This window comes from Mobula birostris, chromosome 20 (assembly GCF_030028105.1).
Source record: "Mobula birostris isolate sMobBir1 chromosome 20, sMobBir1.hap1, whole genome shotgun sequence".
NCBI lineage: Eukaryota > Metazoa > Chordata > Chondrichthyes > Myliobatiformes > Myliobatidae > Mobula > Mobula birostris.
Genome location: NC_092389.1, coordinates 31160231 through 31184261, shown reverse-complemented (window position 1 = coordinate 31184261; position 24031 = coordinate 31160231). Strand labels below are relative to the sequence as shown.

The following is a 24031-nucleotide window of genomic DNA, read 5'->3' as shown; positions in this document are numbered from 1 at the left end:
TGTTTCAAAGTTCAATTTCAAGTTTATTGTCATCTGACTATACATACATACAACCAAATGAAACCGGACCATGGTGCACCCACAAGACATATATCACACGCAACTCTTAAAACAAAATATTACCATAAATAAGTTCATAAAATGTAATCAGCCATGTCGTGCACAGCACAGGTAAGCAGCAAACAATAAACAGCGCGCTGACTTTGTGACGAGACCTCGGTGGTGGCAGAGTATTCATTAGTCTCGCAGCCTGAGGTAAGAAACTGTTACTCAGTCTGGCAGTCCTAGTCCTGATGCTCCTGTACTTCCTCCCTGATGGTAGTGGGTCAAAGAGATTGTGGGATGGGTGGTAGGGATCCTCAGCAATGTTATGGGCCCTTTGTCTACAGTGCTCACGGTAAATATCACAAATAAGGGGGTGATTCCCTAGGTGGTTTTTACTATCCTCTGTAAAGTCTCATGGTCCGGTTCCAGCATCCTCTAGTTTTGCTTCAAATGTTGTCATCTGCATTCTTTTTTTTTTTATTTTCATAATGAATGGGTTGCTCATTAAGAGAAAGAGGAGGAGGAAGTTTTTCTCTCAGAAGGTCATGAATCTTTGGAATTCTCTTTCACAAAGGATATTGGAAGTAGAGTCCTTGTATACTTTTAAGGCAGGAGTACTATCTTTTCACCATTTGACAGGTCTGTCAATGATACTTTGCTGAGAGTGGACTAGATCAGTGGTCATTAGTAGGACTGGATTTGTCGTGCTGTTGATGGACAAGACGCACCTGGGAAAATTTCCACATCATTGGGGAGATGCCAATATTGCTTGGTTATACCAGACAGTTTATTAGTCATGTAGTTCAACCAAATGTTGAACAGACTAGGTAGGGTGGATGTGGAGAGGATGTTTCTATGGTGGCGGTATCCAGAACCAAAGGGCACAGCCTCAAAATTGAGGGGCAACTCTTTAGAACAGAGGTAAGGAGGATTTTTTTTAGCCAGAGAGTAGTAAATCTGTGGAATGCTCTGCCACAGACTGCAGTGGAGGCCAAGCCCGTGCATATATTTAAGGCGGAAGTTGACTGTTTCCTGATTTGTCAGGGCATCAAAGGATATGGCAAGAAAGCAGGTTTTTGGGATTGAGTGGGATCCAGGATGACCCATGATGGAATGGGGGAGCAGACTCGATGGGCTAATTGGTCTAATTCTGCTCCTGTGTCTTATGGTCTTACAGTCTTCAACAACTACAGTAAAACCAAAGCAGGGTGGCAATAATGAAAGATTCCAGTTATCTAAACATCACCAGGAAACCAGTCAGTGGAGAAGGCATAGAGAGCACAGTATTTTAAAAAGGCATGTAGCATGCCCAATAAGATGACAGAGTTGTAGGAGGAATTTATTTTGGAGGGAGTATCAATGAGGAAACATCTTTGTGGAAGTGATCAGCATTCAATTATGTTTCATATAGTTTTGAATGACAGAATAGAAATAAAGATTCTAATCCCGGTTAAAGCCAAGTTTACAAGACTGTGAAGCGATTCGGCAAAACTGGACAGGAAACAGTTACTTGGAGGAAAATCAGAGCAAGGAGAAATGTGCAAAAACAAAGGTTCAAAGGATTTGGTGAATACGTCTCCACATATCTTGCGGGCATTACATGAAAAGGTTCTGGGGCAAAACAAAGCAAATATGAGACACTGAGAGCTTAGTACAGCAGAAAGTCTTGAAGAGGACATAAAGAACAGAAATGAAGGAATAGGAGAAATTAAGAAAACAATGAGAAAGTATGAACACCAGCATTTAAAAGCAAAAAAAAACCCAGATGTCTAAGAAGTGCTGACAGAGCAAGTCGATAACTGAAGAAAGAGTTGGTCCTGTTGTGGACCAAAATGGAGACAAAGGATGTGGACAAACTGTTACCTGGATCCTTTCAACTGTCTTCACAAAGAGATTCATTATCCCAAGGCTGTCATCGAGAAAGATGAGTGTGAAACACTCAATAGAATAAACAGAGTAAAAAAACGAAGCATTGACAAATTTATCATCTTTTATGAAGAGAAGTAAAGGTCAGACATTCAACGCACACGTAATGCTGGAGGAGCTCAGCAGGCCAGGCAGCATCTATGAGGAAGAGTACTGTTGACGTTTTGGGCCGAGGCCCTTCAGCGGTCCTGGACCCTTCCAGCATCTGCAGATGTTCGCTTGTTTTTGAAGGTCAGACATTCAATGACTTTTGACTGTTCTGCCATTTATTAAGAGCGTGGCTGATCACCCACTTCAGCACCACTTCTCTATATGGACCCCATATTCACAGATTGCCAGAATAATTAAACATATGTTGATCCCCATCTCAAACATAATTAGTGACTGAGCCTCTAAATACTCCTTGGGTAGAGAATTTAAAAGATGCACCACCCTTTCTGCCAGACGTATCTTCCAAATTCTGTGCTGAATGCATCAGCCCTTAGTTTGAACTGAGTCCTAGTTCTTGATCCCCCATCCAGAGGAAGTAGTATCTCTGTCTCTACTCTTCCAATGAGGTCACCATTCATTCTTCTAAATTCAATGTGGTACTGACTGAGTCTGATGAGTCTTTTTTTGTACGATTACCCTGCCACCCCAGGAATAAATCTAGAGTGTCTTTGCTGTACTCTTCCATTATAAGTACCACCTTCTTTAGATAAGGAGGCAAGAATCTCTACAGGATATTCTCAATGCCATCCTACAAAAGCCTCAAAGCAATGCTTGGTTGCTGTTCTGGCAAGTTAATCTTAAGTGATTTTTGTAAAGTTCCACCAGGTCCCTCTGCGCAATACAAACTCATGCCATTTAAAATTTAAAATAAATTACAGATATATTATGATCAAGAGGATAACAAGAGACAAAATTGGTCCTCTTGAAGATCAGCGTGGTCACCTATGCATGGAGCCAAAAGAGATGGGGAAGATCTTAAATGGATATTTTTGTGTGTGTATTTAATTGAGAAGCAGTGTGAGGTCACGGACTGTATAGGCATGACAGAGGATGAGGTGTTGCTGTCTTGAGGAAAATTAGGGTGGATAAATTCCCAGAATTTGACAAGGTGTCTTCTCAGACCTTGTAGGAGACTAATGCAGATATTGTAGGGACCCTAGCAGAAATATTCAAAACATCCTCAGCCACAGGTGAGGTGTTGGAGGATTGTAGAATAGCTAATGTTGTTTTCATTATTAATGAAAGCCTTTTACAATAAGCCAGAACAGTGAGCTTGACATCAGTAGTGAGTAAGTTACTGAAAGGTGCTTTAAGGGACCAGATATATAAGTATTTGTAAAGACAGGTATAGTCAACATGGCTTTGTGCATGGTAGGTCATGTCTAACCAATCTTACAGAGTTTTTAAAGGAGGCTACCAGGAAAGTTGATGAAAGGAAGGCAATGAATAATATCTACATGGACTTTAGCAAGGCCTTTGACACAGTCCCACATGGGAGGCTGATCAAGAAGATTCAGTCGCTTGGCATTCAAGATGAGGTAGTAAATAGAATCAGACATTGGCTTTGCGGGAGAAATTAGAGAGTAGTAGTAAATGTTTTCCTCTCAGTCTGGATGCCTGTGACTAGTGGTGTGCCATAGGGACCATACTGCAACCATTGTTATTTGTCATCTATATCAATGATCTGGATGATAATGTGGTAAATTGGATCAGCAAATTTGTGGACAACTCCAAGGATGAGGGTGTAGTAGACAGCAATGAAGATAATCAAAGCTTGCAGCGGGATCTGGAATAGCTGAAAAAATGGGCTGAAAAATGGCAGATGGAATTTAAAGACTTGAGGACCTGAATTATAGGGAAACGTTGGATAGGTTACAACTTTGTTCCCTGAAGCGTAGGAGAAGGAGAGGAGATTTGATAGAGGTATAGAACATTCTGAGGAGTATAGATAGGGTGAGACTAGAATGATGGGTCACGGGTTCAGGGTAAAACGTGAAATGCTTAAGGGGGGGGAATTCTTCACTCAGAGGATGGTGAAAGAGCTGCCAGCGGAAGTTGTGGATGTGGGTTTGATTGCAACATTTAAGAGAAGTTTGGATAAGTACAGTACATAGATAGGAGGGGTATGGAGAACTATGGTCCCGAGGTGCAGGTTGATAGGACTAGACAAAATAATAGCTTGGCATGGACTAGTTGAGCCAAAAGGCCTGTTTCTCTGTTATAGTGCTCTATGACTCCCTGTCTCTATAAAAAACCTCATGATTCCTATGTTTTCCATTTTCCATCTCCTTGTATTTGCCCACTCATTTAACCCCTCTTCATCCCCCTGAAACAGTCGTACAACAACACAGGCCACACTGTCATCTAGCTTTATATTATTAATAGATGGCAATCATTGTGAATGATCTGCTCATCCAAGTCATTGTTATAGATTGTAAACAGCTGGGCCTTGTCACTGATCTACTTGTCACAAATTCCCATCTAGAACTTGGCCCACTCACCTAAAGTCGTAAAAAAAATAGCAGATGTAGCAATTCAAACACTTAACCCTGCTCGACCACTTACAACAATTCAGCACGATCATGGCCAAACTGCTTTATCACCTTCTTACCTACAATTTCTAAATATCTCTTGATTCCTCTCATAGCCAGAAATCTATCAATCTCTCTTTGAATGTAATCAATGACTGAGTCTCACAGGCAGAGATTTGTGATATTTGAGCAAGTAAATCTAAATTTCGATAATAAATAGCCTATGCCTTATTTTGACCCCTAGCTCTGGAAGGAAAATATTTTCCTCATATCTACTCTGTCAAACCCTGTCAGAATTTTGAATTGAGTCCTAGTTTAAGTCTTTCCTCACATGATTCACCCACCCTCCCGGGAGCCAGGGTAGTGAATCTTCACTGAGCTTTCTCTATGGCACATATATCCTATTTTAAGTAAAGAGATCAAAATTGTTAACAGTGGTCCACATGTGATGTCTCCAAGGTCCTTAAACTGTAATGAAATCTACATATACCCTTGTACTCAAATCCTCTTGTAATAAAGGCCATTTGCCTTCAAAATTGCCTTCTGCATGTTAGACATTAGTGACTCCTTTGCCATTAGATATAGGAGCAGAATTAGGCCATTCAGCCCATTGAGTCTGCTCCACCATTCCATCATGGCTGCTTTATTATCCTGCTTTCTCCCTTTAACCTTTGACACCCTTACTAATCAATCAATCAACCTATCAATCTTCGCTTTAAATATACCCAAAGAATTGGCCTCCATGGCCACCTGTGGCAACGAATCCACTGACTCACCGCCCTTTGACTGAAGAAATTCCTCCTTATCTTTGTTCTAAACAGATATTTTTCTATTCTGGGGCTGTGCTCTCTAGTCTTAGAGTCCCCCACTATAAGTAACAAGGACATCCACATCCCTTTGAACAACATTTTCTAAAATTTTCAAAACTCATAATGTTCAGCATTTCTGTGTTGTTACTACAATATACCCAGCATGTTTTTTTCCTCTTCTGTTTATTACGATTTTCTTTTCTCCCAGTCAAAAAGTCTTCCACCCATTCCTATATATTACTCTCATTACTAAACATTCCAATTCTGTTTCATAATCTCTAGTGTGGTCCACTATCATGAGCTTTCTGAAACTTCAAATACATGACATCAAATGATTCACCCATATCTAAGCATCTATGGAGGGGGATAAATAGTTGACATTTCAGGCTGAGACCCTTCACCAGGACAGGAGCCAGAATAAGAAGGTCAGTGAAGGGAAGAGAAGGAGCACACGCTGACAGGTGATAGATGAGGGGGACGGTGGGTATGTGCAGAGGTGGGAATGAAGCAAGAAGCTGGGAGGTGATACACGGAAAAGGTAAAGGGCTGAAGAAGCAGGAATCTGACAAGAGAGGAGAGTGAACCATGGGAGAAATGGAAGGAACGAGGGTACTAGAGGGAGGAGAGAAGGGGTAAGAGGGAAGTCGGAATGGGGAATGGAAAAAGAGAACAAGGGGAAGGAGAAATTACCAGAAGTTAGAGAAATCAATGTTCATGCCATCAGGTTCTCAGTATTACTTATTTACTTTTTAATTATTTACACGATTTGCCTTACTTTGCACATTGGTTGTTTGCCGGTCTTTACTTATATATGCACAAAATGCTGGAGGAAATCAACAGGTCGGGCAGCATCTATGGAAATGAATAAAGTGTTGGTGTTTCAGGCCGAGACGCTTCTTCTCAGCCTGAAACATCGACTGCTTACTCTGTTCCATAGACGCTGCCTGGCCTGCTGAGTTCCTCCAGCATTTTGTGTGTGTTGCTCTGGGTTTCCAGCATCTGCAGACTTTCTTGTGTTTATGATTTATTTATATATAGTTTATCATAAATTCTACTGTATTTTTTTATTTTCATGTAAATGCCTGCAACAGAATGAATCTCGGGGTTGTATATGGTGACATATATGGACTTTGATAATAATTTTTGTTTGATTTTGGCTACCCAGATGGAATATGAAGTGTTGTGCCTTCAACCTGATTTAATTATTTACTTTTAACAAATCCCTCTATATCCTTACACTCCATGTATATGTTTCAGTCTGCACTACAGCTGTATTCCACTTTCACTTATTGATATTTCATTCAGCGTTTGTTGAACTCTGAAATTTATCCAATCCAGTTTATGTTTTTTTTCCCTGAATTTGTAATGAGCAATTTTTGTTAATCTGATACTATCTTTCACTTCACTTGATAACCACTGCTGGACTATATTTCATTCTTTCTTTTTGGCTTGTCCTTAAGGGATATATAAACACTTGTACCTGTGACTTGATCCTTTGCAAGTTGGTCATTGCTGGCATCATATCTTTAAGTTTTGTTCCTAAACCACCATACCAACCCAATGCCTCCTGCATTCATTGTTAGTGGATCTAAAACAATGGTTTCACATTGAACTAAACCACTTTCAATCTCCATCACATTTTCAGCAGTATTCTCAAAGGCACTAAAAGTCCCAAATCCTCAATTCACCCTTTTCCATTACATAATAGTACAAGACAACAAAATCCTCAGGTCAGAACTCTGCATTTCCTATTGCATTACATCATCAGACCAGCATTGATTATTGAGTCCGGATAACATTTGAATGAGCCAAGGTAATATGTTAATCAGCATGCAAAATATTTACATAATTTCAAACATGAGTACATAATCAAAGAAATAATACAAGAAGCTTGAAAGTTGGGAATCCACAAGAACACAAGAAAGCAGGTGGAAAGAAAGGCCTGCTGACCTCTCAAGTGAGCCCCCCCATTCAATATGATCATGGCTGATATGCATCAGACCTCATTTCTTTTCCAGATTCAAGAGATAAGTAACACACAAAAAGTGCTGGGGGAATCCAGCAGGTCAGGCAGCATCTATAGAGGGGGAATAAACTGTCGATATTTCGGGCTAAGACCCTTCATCAGGAATGGAAAAGAAAGGAGGCAGAGATCAGAATATGATGATTGAAGGAGGAGGATGAGTACAAGCTGGCAGGTGATGGGTGAAACCAGGTGAGGAGGAAGGAGGTTGGGCGGGGGCGAGGGATGAAGTGAGAAGCTGGGAGGCGGTAGGCAGAACAGGTACGAGGGGCTGAAGAAGAAGGATTCTGATCGGACAGAACAGTGGATAATGGAAGGAAAAGAAGAAGGGAGGAACTGGAGGGAAGTGATGAGGGTGGGGGATGAGAAGTCAATCAGAATGTGGAATGGAAAAAAAAAGAGAGAAGAAATGTGTGGGTGGGGGTGGGAGACAGAGGGAAAGGATTACCAGGGGTTGGAGAAAATTCTTTTCTGCTTCAGTTCCACGTAGCCCTTAATTCCCTAATCTTTCAAAGGACCAGGATGTTCATGGAGGAGACCTTGGCTAGTTTGTGGTTGATCCAATATGGTACTAAGCTAGTGGGAGGAAATACAGTACTAGATTTCAAAGAAGAATTGGAGGGAAAACATTCAGTTAAAAAGCAAGAAGAACTGGACTCATTGGATAACTCCCTAATTTTATTAGAGCCACCACCGGATGAATGGCCTAATTCCATGATGCCTGCTCTTAGTCTGCAAGTGCCATGTTAACCTTTTAACATTATTGTTTTCCAAGGAATTTACTAAATTTGAGGTTCTGCTACTGAAGCTTGTCAGAAATTGTTTAGATGACTAATTTAGCAGACTTCAACATCAATAAAAGACAAAAATCTGAGGAATGTGATAAGATTTATTTTCCTTTATTCCTGTGCATATTTTTATGGCTTTTTCAGTGCTGTTATTGTATTTATCCTTCCCCAGCACAATGGTAATCCTTCTCCGACCAAGCACTAATTGACTCAGAAAAGCATAAAAGCTTATAAAGAAAACATTACACTGAGGAGGTCAACCACCTAAAGTCTGAATTCCTCGTCAATCATCTAGGAAGAAAATGTTCTTAGTCCGCTAAGCTCTTTTTTGCTTTTGGTAACTGTTTACAACTTTAGTCAGAAATATTTTGAATTATAAGCTCTAAAGGGCTTGTGAGTGCCCCCTGTGAACATTATGAGAAGGTCCTTTCTCAGGGTGGACATTAAGCAATGTGTTTCCCTCAGATTTCATGCTGCAATCTCCTCCTCAAGAGAGACAAACAAACAAATAGACTGATTGGTCATGGACAGGTTATATGGCTTAGTTAAGTAACTCTGCAGAAACATCAAGGCAAATAGGTTGAATGTCAGATGACAGACAGTAGGTTAGATCCAGCCTGTAAATTCAGCAAGTATTGATATGAAGAGCAGAAGGGCAGGACAAAAGATTAGGAGCAACTCACTGGACAGGTGACAGTAATGACATCTAGTGGAGAAATAATTATTGATTGATTCAGCTCTGGCTTCTAATCTCAACATAGCATTGTTTACTGTGTCACTCTCATCACCGTCAGTGTGGACTCATTGGGCCAAAGGGTCTGTATCTGTGCTCTATTGCTCTGTGACTCATATGTTTCTGGTGTTTTCATGGAAATCCTGCGGAGCTGATAGTGACTGTAGCAGCTGGCGGTATAGATTATTGAGCAGATGGCTGCAGTGGGGAAAAACCCACAGCTTGACCACTGAGGTTTCCCCAGCCTCAGCTGGCCCAGATCTTTGATGTATAAGGTGTTGAAATGCTTAGCCCACACCAATACTCTTCCACATTATTAAAACATGTGAGTGACCCTAGGTACTAAATCATGAATAAGGCTTTTTATTCACACTGTGTACATAGCATGTATAAGAGGTTAGGGTTCTGGTACATGTAAGAACAAAGTGTTTGTGAGTTGGGATTTTTTTTTTCTCTGCCCAAGTGTTTTGAAACACAGCTTTGCACATGTGCAGTTTGAGACTGTCAGTGTATAGTATAAGGTCAACTTAATGTATCATCTGTCTCACTCTGGTTGTAGTCCAGGCTGCATCTATGATTTTCATTCATTGGTGTCCTGTGGGATCAGGGTGCCTCTGCATTGGGTTTCCTGGCTCTGTGAATTTGGGTAGGTTGATCAGATACCTGCTCAGTTTAGATTGAGTCTAACTTCCTCACTGGATTGGATGTGGTATATGCTGGTTTGAATATCGCTTTGCTGACTCTGTGAAATTGTTGTATGAATATAATACTGGATGCAATAAAGGCCTGAACATGATTTACTTGTCAATTACATGCTGTTCTTGTTACTTTTTATCAATCATCAGACCAAATCTAGCAGAACATCAACATTAACAAGTTTATTATCATTTTTAAAAATCTGTTATCTTCTTCCAGCCAAAGTGAATAACATCATACCTCTTCACATGATATTCCATCTATCATTTGTCTGCTCCCGTATTTATCCTACATCCTTTGACAGATCCTGTACCCTCTTCACATTTCACTCTTCCACCCAGCTTTTTTACACTTAGCAAACTTGGATACATTACACTCAACCTTTTCATCTAAGTCATTAACTTTGATTCAATACAGCTGCAATCCCTGGGTTAATCACTCTAGCATGTCCCTAGAAAGCATCTCAAATCTGAAAATGTCATATTTATTTCTTTAACCCTTCTGCAATCCATGTTAATCCATTACCTAAACCCTATGAGGCTTTATGTAACAATGTTTCATTTGGCACCTAATCAAGTGCCTTTGCAAAATTCACACTACACATTCACTGGGTTTAATTTATGCACCTTGCTAGACCTACAAAAAAGCCCAATTAGATTTGTCAAACATGATTTCCCTTTTATAAGATCATGTTGATTCTGCCTAACCATGTTATCGTTTTCCAGCTGTTTCTCCATTATTTCCTTATTAATAGATTTCAGCAATTTCCCAACAACCAACATCAGGTTTTGGGTTCCTGATTATCTCTGTTCCGCCTTTCTCGACAGATATGATTTGCTACCTTCCAGTCTACAAGGAACATTCCGGAGTCTATGAAATATTAGAAAATCACAAGGCAATGCTTCCACTCCTTCTGCAGGCATTATTTTTTGAAATCTGTGAAGCTATGCATCACTTCCAGTGTACAGGTTGATTTTTATCATTCACTAAATAATAATTACTTTAATATAACCAAACATAATGGCCCCTTGATACCTCATTACTTCTGCAGAATAGGTGTATTTTCCCACAATACATAATATTTCCCTATTCCCCATTACAATTCCTCTTGCCATAGCTGCAAAGGAACACATTTTAACTAATTTTTGTACACTTTTGTTGAAGCTCATGCGTCTATTTTCATCACCTTCGCAGGTATATTTTATATAGGTTTATTTTGTTGAATTTCCATGCGTGGAATGAGTTTTAGGAATTTTGTGATGAGATACCTTGACAAATGTATTAATAGTTGCCTTCCGCTGGTGGGATCAAGCTGTGCTGAGTCTCTCTCTGGGGTGGATCTGGTTGTGCTTTTTGGGATGAGTATGCTAAGGTGTTTATGTTTTATTGCACAAAGTTGGGCTCAGTCAATTTGTATTACTCCGCATTAGATTGAGAGCTTGCATTACCCTTGGTGGGTAGTTTAAATCAAGTAACCCAGTGTTAGCCTTGCTAGCTCTGTTGTCCTTTGCTGAATCTATTGGGTTCTGATGAGGAATGGTTGCGTGTGTGTGTGTGTGTGTGTGTGTGTGTGTGTGTGTAGGACTGCCCTGGCCTGGGTTTCGACATGGCACTAAACCAGTTGCAGGCCCAATACCTTGTCTCTGAGGACCAGCTGGATGTAGTGTTTATCTTCTCTAGTATATCAACTGTGCTTTACCCTCTGCCAAGTTTTTAGGTTGAGATGTGCCGCCCCCTGTTAGACTCTGGATGGGTGTAAATACATAATTAATCTCTGCTAAGTTTGGGGGTGCAAAGCGAGCCCTGTATCAGTTATAGATAAGTTGCTGGTCTTGTTAACATCTGCAGCATTTATATGTGCAGCTATTCATTGTCCCTTGAATGTGGATGTTGATTGGAAATGTAGATTATTTGTAGCACTGCCTTCTTTAAGGGATAGTTGAGGGGACAAGGGTAGGGTTAGGGCCTCATTGAAGAGGCCAGCATTGATTGTCTATTTCTAATAGTCCAATCTGAATTTAAATTTTGACAGGTATTGTGGTGGTATTTGAACTCCAGAACTCTGGATTTTTTGCCTGGGCCCCTGAATCACAAGTCCAGTGATTCAACGATAGCCCCGCCAGTGCTGTGTTTTCATGGTCGGGCTGCCTTTGGGGGCGGGGCGTGTTGTGACACCTCGGGGGTACTCCATTCCATTGAAGTTTATGGAGTACAGGCTGCTCTGCACTGAGTGTAAGGCTCTGTTCTCAGTTCATTGCCCTCTGGGTTGTAGTCCTGTCCTGAGTGAATCAGCATTATTGTCCAATGTGTATTGACAGTGTTTGTTGCCCTCTCCTAGGTATTGGGTCTGTTACCCTTTACCAGGGTGTTTGTGTTGCCCCAAGGCAGGAAATTGGTCCACTACCCTATAGTGGGATATTGGCTCCACTGGAGCTGTTTTATTGCTCCAATGCTCTGCGGTAGACTATTAGGTCCATTGCCCTGTAATAAGGTATTGGGTCTCTTACCCTGTGTTGGGGTGTTGAGTCTATTGTTCTGTATTGAGGTATTGATTTACTGCCTGTGGTGGGGTATTGGGCTCATAGCTTTGAGGTGGGGCATCTGTGATGAGGTATTAGTCAGTTCCCTGTGACGAGGTAAAGCTCCATTGCCCGGTGCTGGGGTATTGGTCCACTGTCCTGCGCCAGGTACTGGCGGGGTGAGTGCGGCTGTGGCGAGGACACTGGTCAGCCGCGGACGCTCTGCTGCCTGTTGTTGGGTGCCGGGCTGCCGCTGTGGGCGGAGTTGTTGCCTGTAGAAGCGCTGGATCCGAATGACTCTCAGAGAAGAGCTGGTGCTGAGCGGAGGAAGGAGCGGGACAGCGAAGAGAGAAGCGCGGTAACCAGAGGGCAGCGAGCGCCGAGGGATCAGACAGGGGAAGCTCGGTCCGGTCGCCCTGCAGACAGCGGTGGAGCGGTAACTCCGTACTGCAGGCTATGAACCCCCTGCTCCCGCTGCTGGTCGCTCTGCTCCTCGGGGAAGGTAACAGCCTCTGGTTGGATTTTATATTTTCTTTAATTTTGCTTATTCTCCCTGTCGTTGCCTGCATTGCCTGTTTCTCCTGTGATTTCAGCGGATGATTTGCCGTGGCTTATGAGGACTTGTGGCTCTCGTTTTGTACGGTATCGTTCACTTCTCCGCCTGCCCTGTAGACAGGAGCAGGTTGTTACTGTAATGTGTGTGTGTTTGGGGAAGAACGTGTTAGTTTTGTGCTGGCAAGCCTTCTCTCCTGGGTTTGACCCACTCAGGTGTCTCAGAGGACAAGGCTTGACACTCATTAGCACCGTTTCAGCCTCTCAACATCCTCACAACTTGTCGATTTCACTTTCGGGGTTCCCTGCTAGCAGACTGGGACCTCGAGGAAAAGATGGGAGACGGTTCTGAAATCAAGGTCTGAGTCTCGGTAGTCAGCGGAGAGTGACTATTAGCCTGACTACAGCGAACACGGTCTGCATACCAGCTTGTGTACAGAGGATGCAGTTTGCCTGTCAGGCTGTGCATGCTGTTTGGTGTGTATGACAGTTTGTGTACACTTATAGTACGTATGGTGTCTGTGTACGCTGGGGATAGTCTGTGTCAGTTTACGTACACTGTATATGGCCTGTATGCCAGCCTCGTGTACGGTGGAGATGGTCTTGCTGTCAGTCTGTATAGAATAGAGTGTGTCCGCTGGGGAAGGTTTTGTGTCAGACTGTACAATTGACTTAGTCTCTGTATACACCGGGTTTTCTACTCACTGGATTTGGTGTGCGTGTCAGTTTGAGTATACTGGATGTGGTTTGTGTACCATTCTGTTCATCCTGTGTATTATATGTGTATCTACCAGTTACTATTGGGCATGGTCTGTGCAGGAGCTGCATCCGCTGGGGATGGATAATCTACGTGTCTGTGTTCATGCTGGGGTTCGAGCTCAGTTTGAACTGGGTACACACACGTCTGGGAGTGGTTACTGACATTGTGCGGGATGTGTGCTGAATGTCAGTCTGTGTACACCGGGCACGTTCTGGATCAGTGGAGGCGAACGCTGGGCAGTCTGTGTTTCAGTTAATGAACACTGACTGTGCACATTGGAAAGAGTCTGGGTATCGATCCATGTACATTGGCAGGTCTGAGCTATTTACCAACATGCTCCCCTCATGAGTTTCGTATTGGCCGATGTGTCATCCTTATTACTGTAGCGGGTGACGAGACAGCGGGAAAGAGGGAACAAAGTGAGTGTGTTGGCTTGCGGAGTACAAGTGGTTCCCTCCGTGCGCAGCGAACCAAGTTTGCGCAGAAGAGCGGACGCTGGAACAGAGCGCCAACCGCTTCTCCGCCGCGCTGCCTGCGGCTGGATTTCGATGTTCCCGCGGCTCCTTCAGGCATTGTCCCACAGAGTCCCAGATCAGCAGTGACAGTGGGGAGAATTGTAATAAATCCCTCGTCCGCGTGACCGGCTTGTTCACTGACATTTACAGTGGAGAAAGCGGGGGTGAGAGGCAGCAAATTCCCGAGGGCGGGTAGGACAGCGGCGGGCTCGCCGAGTGATCTGGGACATCTCTACTTCCCGTGCCGCCACCGTGACGACTGGGAGCTGGTAAATTGCGCTGGGCACACCGTGCAAAGCTCGGACTGCAGAGGGCTGACGTTACATCTGGTCACACTGTATGTGTTTGTGTCTGTGGTTGGGAGCTGTCCGTGGCTGAAGCGGTGCCTACACAAACACACACACACACACACACACACCAGCGCCTCTGGGCTGCAGCCGCGGATCCAGGTCCCTGTTACGGGAGCAATGAGCGCCGGCTGCCGGATGCTGGACACAGGTGTGTGCCAGCGTGTCTCTCCCGGCTTTTCCACAAGTCAAGCGGAGGTCTAACCTGACCACCTGAACAGGTGAGATCACACGGAGCAGTCGGTAGTACTGCGATCTAGTGTACAACAGACCGTGTCCAGCGTTCACAAACTGGTACACAGACCATGCCGGCGTATACAGTGTCCAGTTTGTACATGCAGTACACAGGTCGTGTCCATCGCACACAGATGGTTATACAGGTCATGCCCATGCACAGACTGGTACACAGACCATATCCAATGTATACAGACTATGCATAGTGTATGCGCACCGGTACACAGACTGTGTTCAATCTAAGTACATTGCATATTCAGTATACACGGACCAATACATAAACCGTGCCATCTGTATGTCGACAGGAACTGGTACTGGGAGGCAGGATGCCGTGGACAGGAATCAATGAGATCTTTGAGGAATCCCAGCACCGGCCTCCGCCAGTGGAGTAGCGGGGGTGTGAGACTCTGCGGCGAGGCTTACAGTGTCTCTCCCGTTCACTGTAGCCGCTCCTACCGCCCGAGAGAGAAGAATTGCCCATTCCACTGCGCACCAACTCCGGAGCTCTGGGGTCGCGTTTCGCGGTTGTGGAGTGCGGACAGAGGTTGTTCTTACACCGAGCCCTAGCAGGCGGTATATGATGTAGAGTGTGCCGGGAGCTCTTCTAATGTTACCTTCTCCCTTCCTGAAAGCGATGGACACCGGTACAGCAACGCTCGGTTTTCGTCCACACTCAAGTCAGGTAGTTGTTTACCCTGAGGGAGTCCGAGAACAATGCCAGGAGGCTATTTGACTGTGCAAGGCAGCCGACCATATTTTCAACCAATGAACGATCGGCTGGAGGAACCAACAGGTTGAGCAACGTGCGTGGAGGTGACCGTGCAAAAGGACAGAGTGTTGGGGAGAGGAGTATGCAGCATAAAGAGTAGAGGGTGATAGGGGGAAGGGGCAGAGGTGATTGGTGGACCAAGGAGAGGTGGGAGGGTAACAGACAGGTGGAGCCAGGTGAGGGAAAGGGGTGGAGTAGAGAGACAGAGGCCGGATTGGCAGGAGCAGACAAACAAAACAAAAGGGCTGATGGAGAGAGGTGGGGGGGGGGAGAGAAGGGTGACAGTAACCCAAGACAACCCTCTCTGCCTCCCAGACGTTGTCACCAAAGGCAGTAGAATTCAAGACAACACTTATACCTGCTCCCCAAAGAGCACCAGAGCTGTTGACATCCAATGGCAACCACTGGGTGGTGCATCAGTTGTCATGTCTGGTGAGTGTGTTTCTCCCCTCCCACCCTACACCCTTCTGGTTCTATCCACCTTACCCACTAGGGTGAAGATGGAGACCAAGACTGCGTGGTGGTAAGCAAAAACACAAAGGATACCAGCTACTGGGATCTGCTAAGTAAGGGAGGTGGTCTACATGCAGGTCTATGGGACTAGGCAGAATAATAGTTTGGCACAGACTAGATGGGCCAAAGGTCTGTTTTTGTGCTGTAGTGCTCTAGCGCTCTATGATGTTCAGGGAGAGGTGAAGGACAGGTGGAACCAAATGGGGGAAGAGGGGCAAGAGATCCAGTGGGTTAAATGTGGGGGTGGTAAGATGTTTCAGTAGGAACTGGTGCGGGGGCTAGGGCACTCCACAGACCTCAACCAATGATCTGCAGGCCCTGAGTTCAGATCTCACCATGAGAGTCCGAGGATCTGTAATTAATTGTCATCAAAGCTGCAAATTAAACTGCTGTTTGTTGAGATAATATGGAACCACGTGGGCAAAAAGCAAGCCAGGTATAATCAGAGTGTGATTCTTGACCCACACTAATCTATTTGATTCCCCACTACTCTCTGTTCTGTTCCAGTGAGACATTCGGTCGAATAAACACTGACTAAGGTCAGCTTGAGATAGGCAATGGACACAGGCCTTGCCAGCAACACCCAGCTCCTTCAGTCAATGACCAATATATTTACCCACAGAGAATTCATAAAGATGGAGAGAGGGGGAAAAAAGGTTCTGAAGTGTGTCATTTACCGGATGTGGTTATCTCTGGAAAAGCTGGCATTTATTGTCCATTTGCAGATGCAGATAAGACCCAACAGCTTCAGTGGGTCTAGAATTACATATAGGTCAGACTGAGTAAGGATGGCAGGTTTGCCTACCCAAGCATGTTAGTGAACTAGATAAGTTTTTAACAATATTAGAACAGAATTCTGGCAACACTCAGTAGGTCATTCAGCATCTGTGGAGAAACAGCTGATATTTCAGGTCCAGGGTTTTATGCCAGGACTGGGATAAGGGAAAGATCAAGTTTGATCAAAGTAGCTGAGAAGGTGGGTGAAAGAAAGGGACTATCTGTGATAGGGTGAGACTGAAAGGGACTATCTGTGATAGGGTGAGACTGAAAGGAACTATCTGTGATAGGGTGAGACTGAAAGGGCTAGTGGAGATAATGAGGAATGCTTTTTTTTTGTCAATGTAAAGTGTTGCAAATGATGATATTATGGGAAAGGCCAATCCCACAAACAGAATAATAAAAACGCTGTACTACATTGATGACAGGCAGAAATGGACTGTTCTGATCCAGACAGAAAGAGCTACCTGAAGTTGTAGAGTTCAAAATTGTGTTCTGAAGGCTGCAGCATGCTCAGATAGAAGGTGAGACATTGCTGGTCAAACATGTACTGTTAGAACAGTGCAGAAGGCCAGATGCAGCTGTCCAGAGTGGAAGAGGGATGGAGAACTAATGCAACAGGTCACTGGAAGCTCAGCTCACTCCTGTTGAATGAACGTACTGGGATAAGGGAAAGATCAAGTTTGTTTAAAGTAGCTAAGAAGGTGGGTGAAAGACAGGGACTATCTGTGATAGGGTGAGGCTGAAAGAGCTAATGGAGACAATTAGGAAGCCGTCATCTGGTGGTATCAACAGGAATTGGTGCCAGCTCTCCTGTTGTTTGTCATATACTGTATATTATAGGTGCATGATTAGTAAATTTCTGGGTAATACCAAAACTTATGGTATAGTGTACAGTGAAGAAGGTTGTCTAAGATTACAACAGGAACACTGCATCGCTGAATGGTATGGAAACTGTACTGTGGTGGAGAGGAAGGTGCTACAACAAGTAGTTCAAACTGCCAAATGCACTACAGGCACCAGCCTGGCATCAGCCTACCCCCAACACGGACATATATACAGAAATGTGCTAGAAAAAGGCCAGTAACATCATGAAGGATCACACTCACCCTACACATGGACTGTTTGTCCCACTCCACGCCAAGACCACCAGACCCAAAAACAGTTACGTTCCCCCAGGTAGTAAGGCTGATCAACACCTCCACCCACTAACTCACCCCGCCACGAATTTACCACCTCCTGTCAGAGTCACCTTATGTACGTAAGTCATCTTATGTGCCTAGCATCACTTTATGGACATACAATCAATCTATGTATATAAGCTATCTTATGTATTTATATTTATTGGTGTTTTTGAAATTATTGTGTTCTTTATTTTACTGTTTTTTTGCGCTGCATTGAATCTGGAGTAACAATTATTTCATTCTCCTTTACACTTGTGTACCGGAAATTACATTAAACAATCTTGAATCTTGAATCTTAGTCCATAAGATGATAAAACTATAAGGTACTGGAGCAGAATTAGGCACATCAGCCCATTGAGTCTGCTCTGCCATTTCATCATGGCTGATTTATTATCTCTCTCAACCCCATTCTTCTGCCTTCTCCCTGTATCCTTTCACACCCTGACTAATCAAGAACATATTAACCCCTGCTTTAACTATACCCAAGGACAAGGCATCCACAGCCATCTGTGGCAATGAATTCCACAGATTCACCGCTCCTTAGCTAAAGAAATTTCTCTTCATTTCCTTTCTAAATCTACATCCCTCTATTCTGAGACTGTGCCCTCTGGTCTTAGACTCACCCACAATCGAAAACAACCTCTCCACACCCACCCTATCTTGGCCTTTCAATATTTGATAGGTTTCAGTAACAACCTCCTTATTCTTCTAAACTCCAGCAAGTACAGGACCAGAGCCATCAAACGGTCCTTATATGTTAACCCTTTCATTCCCATAATCATTCTCTTGAACCTCGTCTGGGCCCTCTCCAATGCCAGTGCATCTTTTCTTAGATAAGTGGCCCAAAACTGCTCACAATACTTAAAGTCCAGTCTAACTAATGCTTTATAAAGCCTCAGTATTACATCCTTACTCTCACATTCTAGTGCACTCGAAATAAATGCAAACATTGCATTTGCCTTCCTTACTACCAACTCAGTCGACAAGTTAACATTCTGAGAATCCGGCACATTGACTCCCTGGTCCCTTCGCACCTCTGATTTTTCTGTTTTCTTCTTGTTTAGAAAATAGTTTATGCCTTTATTCCTTCTACCAAAATGTATGACCATACACTTTCCTACAATATATTCCATCTGCCACTTCTTTGCCCATTCTCTCAAACTGCCTAAGTCCTTCTGCAGATTTCCTGCTTCCTCAATACTACCTGCTCCTCCACCTGTCTTAGAATTGTCCTCAAACCTGGCCACAAAACCATCCATTCTGTTATCCAAACATTGACATGTAATGTGAAAAGCTGTGGTCCCAATACCAACCCCTTCAGAACACCACTAGTCACCGGCAGCCAACCAGTAAAGGCTCCCTTTATTCCAACTCATTGTCTCCTGACAGTCAGCTAATCCTTTGCCCATGCTAGTATCTTTCCTGTAATACCATGGGCTCTTATCTTGCTAAGCAGCTTCATGTGCGACGCCTTGTCAGAAGCCTTCTGAAAATTCAAGTAAAGAATATCCACTGACTCTCTTTTGTCTATCCTGCCTATTATTTCCTTAAAGAATTCCAACAGAGTTGTCAGGCAAGACTTCCCTTGAAGGAAACCATGCTGACTTTAGATTATTTTATCATGAGAGAGCAGGCTATTCTAGACTGGGTATTGACCAACTAGAGAGCAGGCGATTCTAGACTGGGTATTGAGCAATGAGGAAGGGTTAATTAGCAATCTTGTCGTGAGAGGCCGCTTGGGTAAGAGTGACCATAATATGGTGGAATTCTTCATTAAGATGGAGTGTGACATAGTTAATTCAGAAACAAAGGCTCTGAACTTAAAGAAGAGTAACTTTGAAGGTATGAGACATGAAATAGCTAAGATAGACTGGCAAATGACACTTAAAGGGTTGACGGTGGATATGCAATGGCAAGCATTTAAAGATCGCATGGATGAACTACAACAATTGTTCATCCCAGTTTGACAAAAGAATAAATCAAGGAAGGTAGTGCACCCGTGGCTGACAAGGGAAATTAGGGATAGTATCAATTCCAAAGAAGAAGCATACAAATTAGCCAGAAAAAGTGGCTCACCTGAGGACTGGGAGAAATTCAGAGTTCAGCAGAGGAGGGCAAAGGGCTTAATTAGGAAGGGGAAAAAAGATTATGAGAGAAAACTGGCAGGGAACATAAAAACTGACTGTAAAAGCTTTTATAGATATATAAAAAGGAAAAGACTGGTAAAGACAAATGTAGGTCCCCTACAGACAGAAACAGGTGAATTGATTATGGGGAGCAAGGACATGGCAAACCAATTGAATAACTACTTTGGTTCTGTCTTCACTAAGGAGGACATAAATAATCTTCCAGAAATAGTAGGGGACAGAGGGTCCAGTGAGATGGAGGAACTGAGGGAAATACATGTTAGTAGGGAAGTGGTGTTAGGTAAATTGAAGGGATTGAAGGCAGATAAATCCCCAGGGCCAGATGGTCTGCATCCTAGAGTGCTTAAGGAAGTAGCTCAAGAAATAGTGGATGCATTAGTGATAATTTTTCAAAACTCTTTAGATTCTGGACTAGTTCCTGAGGATTGGAGGGTGGCTAACGCAACCCCACTTTTTAAAAAAGGAGGGAGAGAGAAACCTGGGAATTATAGACCGGTTAGCCTAACATCGGTGGTGGGGAAAATGCTAGAATCACTTATCAAAGATGTGATAACAGCACATTTGGAAAGCGGTGAAATCTTCGGACAAAGTCAGCATGGATTTGTGAAAGGAAAATCATGTCTGACGAATCTCATAGAATTTTTTGAGGATGTAACTAGTAGTGTAGATAGGGGAGAACCAGTGGATGTGGTATATTTGGATTTTCAAAAGGCTTTTGACAAGGATCCACACAGGAGATTAGTGTGCAAACTTAAAGCACACGGTACCGGGGGTAAGATATTGATGTGGATAGAGAATTGGTTGGCAGACAGGAAGCAAAGACTGGGAATAAACAGGACCTTTTCAGAATGGCAGGCAGTGACTAGTGGGGTACCGCAAGGCTCAGTGCTGGGACCCCAGTTGTTTACAATATATATTAATGACTTGGATGAGGGAATTAAATGCAGCATCTCCAAGTTTGCGGATGACACGAAGCTGGGCGGCAGTGTTAGCTGTGAGGAGGATGCTAAGAGGATGCAGGGTGACTTGGATAGGTTAGGTGAGTGGGCAAATTAATGGCAGATGTAATTTAATGTGGATAAATGTGAGGTTATCCACTTTGGTGTCAAAAATAGGAAAACAAATTATTATCTGAATGGTGGCCGATTAGGAAAAGGGGAGGTGCAGCGAGACCTGGGTGTCATTATACACCAGTCATTGAAAGTGGGCATGCAGGTACAGCAGGCGGTGAAAAAGGCGAATGGTATGCTGGCATTCAGAGCAAGAGGATTCAAGTACAGGAGCAAGGAGGTACTACTGCAGTTGTACAAGGCCTTGGTGAGACCACACCTGGAGTATTGTGTGCAATTTTGGTCCCCTAATCTGAGGAAAGACATCCTTGCCATAGAGGGAGTACAAAGAAGGTTCACCAGATTGATTCCTGGGATGGCAGGACTTTTATATGATGAAAGACTGGATCGACTAGGATTATTCTCGTTGGAATTTAGAAGATTGAGGGGGGATGTGATTGAAACGTATAAAATCCTAAAGGGATTGGACAGGCTAGATGCAGGAAGATTGTTCCCAATGTTGGGGAAGTCCAGAATGAGGGGTCACAGTTTGAGGATAAAGGGGAAGCCTTTTAGGACTGGCATTAGGAAAAACTTCTTCACACAGAGAGTGGTGAATCTGTGGAATTCTCTGCCACAGGAAACAGTTGAGGCCAGTTCACTGGCTATATTTAAGAGGGAGTTAGAATATGGCCCTTGTGGCTAAAGGGATCAGGGAGTATGGAGGGAAGGCTGGTACAGGGTCCTGAGTTGGATGATCAGCCATGATCATACTGAATGGTGGGGCAGGCTCGAAGGGCTGAATGGCCTACTTCTGCACCTATTTTCTATGTTTCTATGTGCCTTCAAGTACCTTGTAGCCTCATCCTTAATAATAGACTCCAAAATTTTGCCAACCACTGAGGTCAGGCTAACTGGCCTATAATTTCCTTTCTTCTGCCTCCCTCCCTTCTTAAAGAGTAGAGTGACATTTGCAATCTTCTAATCCTCTGGAATCATTCCAGAATCTAGATTCTTGAAAGATCATTTCTAATGCATCCACAATCTCTTCAGCTACCTCTTTCAGAACCCTGGGGTGTAGTCCATCTGGTCCAAATGACTTACTTACCATCAGACCTTACAGCTTTCCAAGCACCTTCTCCTTAGTAATCGCAACTACACTCGCTTCTGCCCCCTGACATTCTTGAATTTCATGCATACTGCTTGTGTCTCTACAGTGAAGACTGACAGAAAATACTTATTATGTTTGTCTGCCAACTCTTTGTCCCCATTACTACTTCTCCAGCATCGTTTTTCACCTGTCTAATATCCACTCTTCCCTCTCTTTTGCTCTTTATATATCTGAAAAAGATTTGTATCCTCTTTTATATTGTTTACTAGCTCACTTTCATATTTCATCTTTTCTCTCCTTCTGGCTTTTTTAGTTGCCTTCTGTTGGTTCTTAAAATTTTCCCAATCCTCTGATTTCCCACTAATTTTTGCTCTATTATATTCCCTCTCTGTTACTTTTATGCTGTCTTTCACTTCCCTTGGCAGCTACAATTGCCTCATCCTCCCTTTAGAATATGTCTTCATCTTTGAGACATATCAATGCTGCAGCTTCTGTAATTCTCCCAGAAACCCCAGCCTTTGTTGTTCTGCCGTCATCCTTGCTAGTGTTCCCTTCCAACTAATTGTGGTCATCTCCTCTCTCATGCCTCTGTATTTCCCTTGACTCCACTGTAATATTGATACATCTAACTTTATCTTCTTCCTCTCAAACTGCAGAATGAATTCTAAGATATTATAATCACTGCCTTCTAAGGATTTCTTTACCTTCAAGCTCCCTGATCAAATCTGGTTCATTGCAGCTCACTAGGAAAGTGGTGAAGAAATGGCAGATTGAAGTTAATGCATTCAAAGTAATGCATTTTGGGAAGTTAAACCAGGGCAGAACCTCATCATGAATGGCAGGGCACTGGGACAGGGACCTGATCGTGCACGGGTAGACAGGGTGATATTGAAGGCATATGGCATGCTTGCCATCATCATTTAGGATATTGAGTACAGGAGTTGGGATGCCAAGATGTTGGTGAGACTGCATGTGGAGTACTCGGTGCAGTTCTGGTCACCATGCTACAGGAACCATGGGGATTCAACCACAGAAGGTGCAGAAGACTTACAAGATATTTGGACAGCTACATGGATAGAAAAGGTTAATAGGGATATGGACTAAACACAGACAAATGGATCTAGTTTAAGTAGGAAGCTTGTTTGGCATAGACAAGTTGGGCTGAAGGACCAATCTCCTTGCTGGATAATTCTACAATATAACTCTGACCCATCCTATATGTTTGGTTTCTCCAGTGTAGAGGAGACCATATTGTGAACACCAAATACAGGACACTGGACTGGAAGAAATGAAAATTAATCATGGGTTCAACTGGAAAGCATTTGGGTCCCTGGATGTTGGGAACAGAAGAGATGAAAGGACAGATGAATCACCTCTTGGATACATGAGAAAGTGCCCTAAGGCGGGGAGTATTAGGCAGGGATGGAAGAGCACACTAGGGAATCACAAAGAGAGTAATTCCTTCAAAATGCTGCAAGGGGAGGAAAGGGGTGTATGTTTCTGGTGGCAGAATCTTGTTGGAGCTGTCAGAAGTTGCAAAGGATGATTTGCTGAATGTGAAGGTTGCAGGGAGGAAGGTGAGGACCAGGGCAACTCTGTCCAATAAGTGAGGGGAATGAGAGCAAGAGTGCAGGAAATTAGTGACACTCCAGCAGTTTCATAGTTACTGAGATCATTACTTCAATTTTTAAAAATTTTTTATTCAATTACTTGAATTTAATTTCACCAGCTGTCATGGTGGTATTTAAATAGTCCCAACTCTGGCTGCTGGTCATTAACTTAACCGCTGCATCTACTTCAAATGCAGTGAGCAACCAAGAAGCACAGGTCGACAGCTGCAAACGGATGCTCACATGCACACACCCATACATACAAGCATAAGGTTGAGATATCTAAGCAAACAAACAGGAAGATGGTTTGCATCGTATATAAATTGTAGTAAATGTTGGGAGAATGGGGAGAGATAAAGTGGAGCTCTCAGATATAGTGCAGTTAATGGTGACTATTGCAAA

The 24031-nt window shown here is 43.4% G+C and overlaps 1 protein-coding gene across 1 annotated transcript in view; it reads left to right on the top strand.

Annotated features, from left to right (window-relative positions):
- The first annotated feature begins 12393 nt into the window (after nucleotides 1-12393).
- kirrel3a (kirre like nephrin family adhesion molecule 3a) overlaps nucleotides 12394-24031 on the top strand; it is a 785869-nt gene continuing 774231 nt past the window's right edge. The window contains exon 1 of the mRNA XM_072238867.1: nucleotides 12394-12563. Within this exon, the coding sequence (XP_072094968.1) occupies nucleotides 12518-12563 (46 nt within the window). The 5' untranslated portion in view covers nucleotides 12394-12517. The remainder of the gene's footprint in view (nucleotides 12564-24031) is intronic.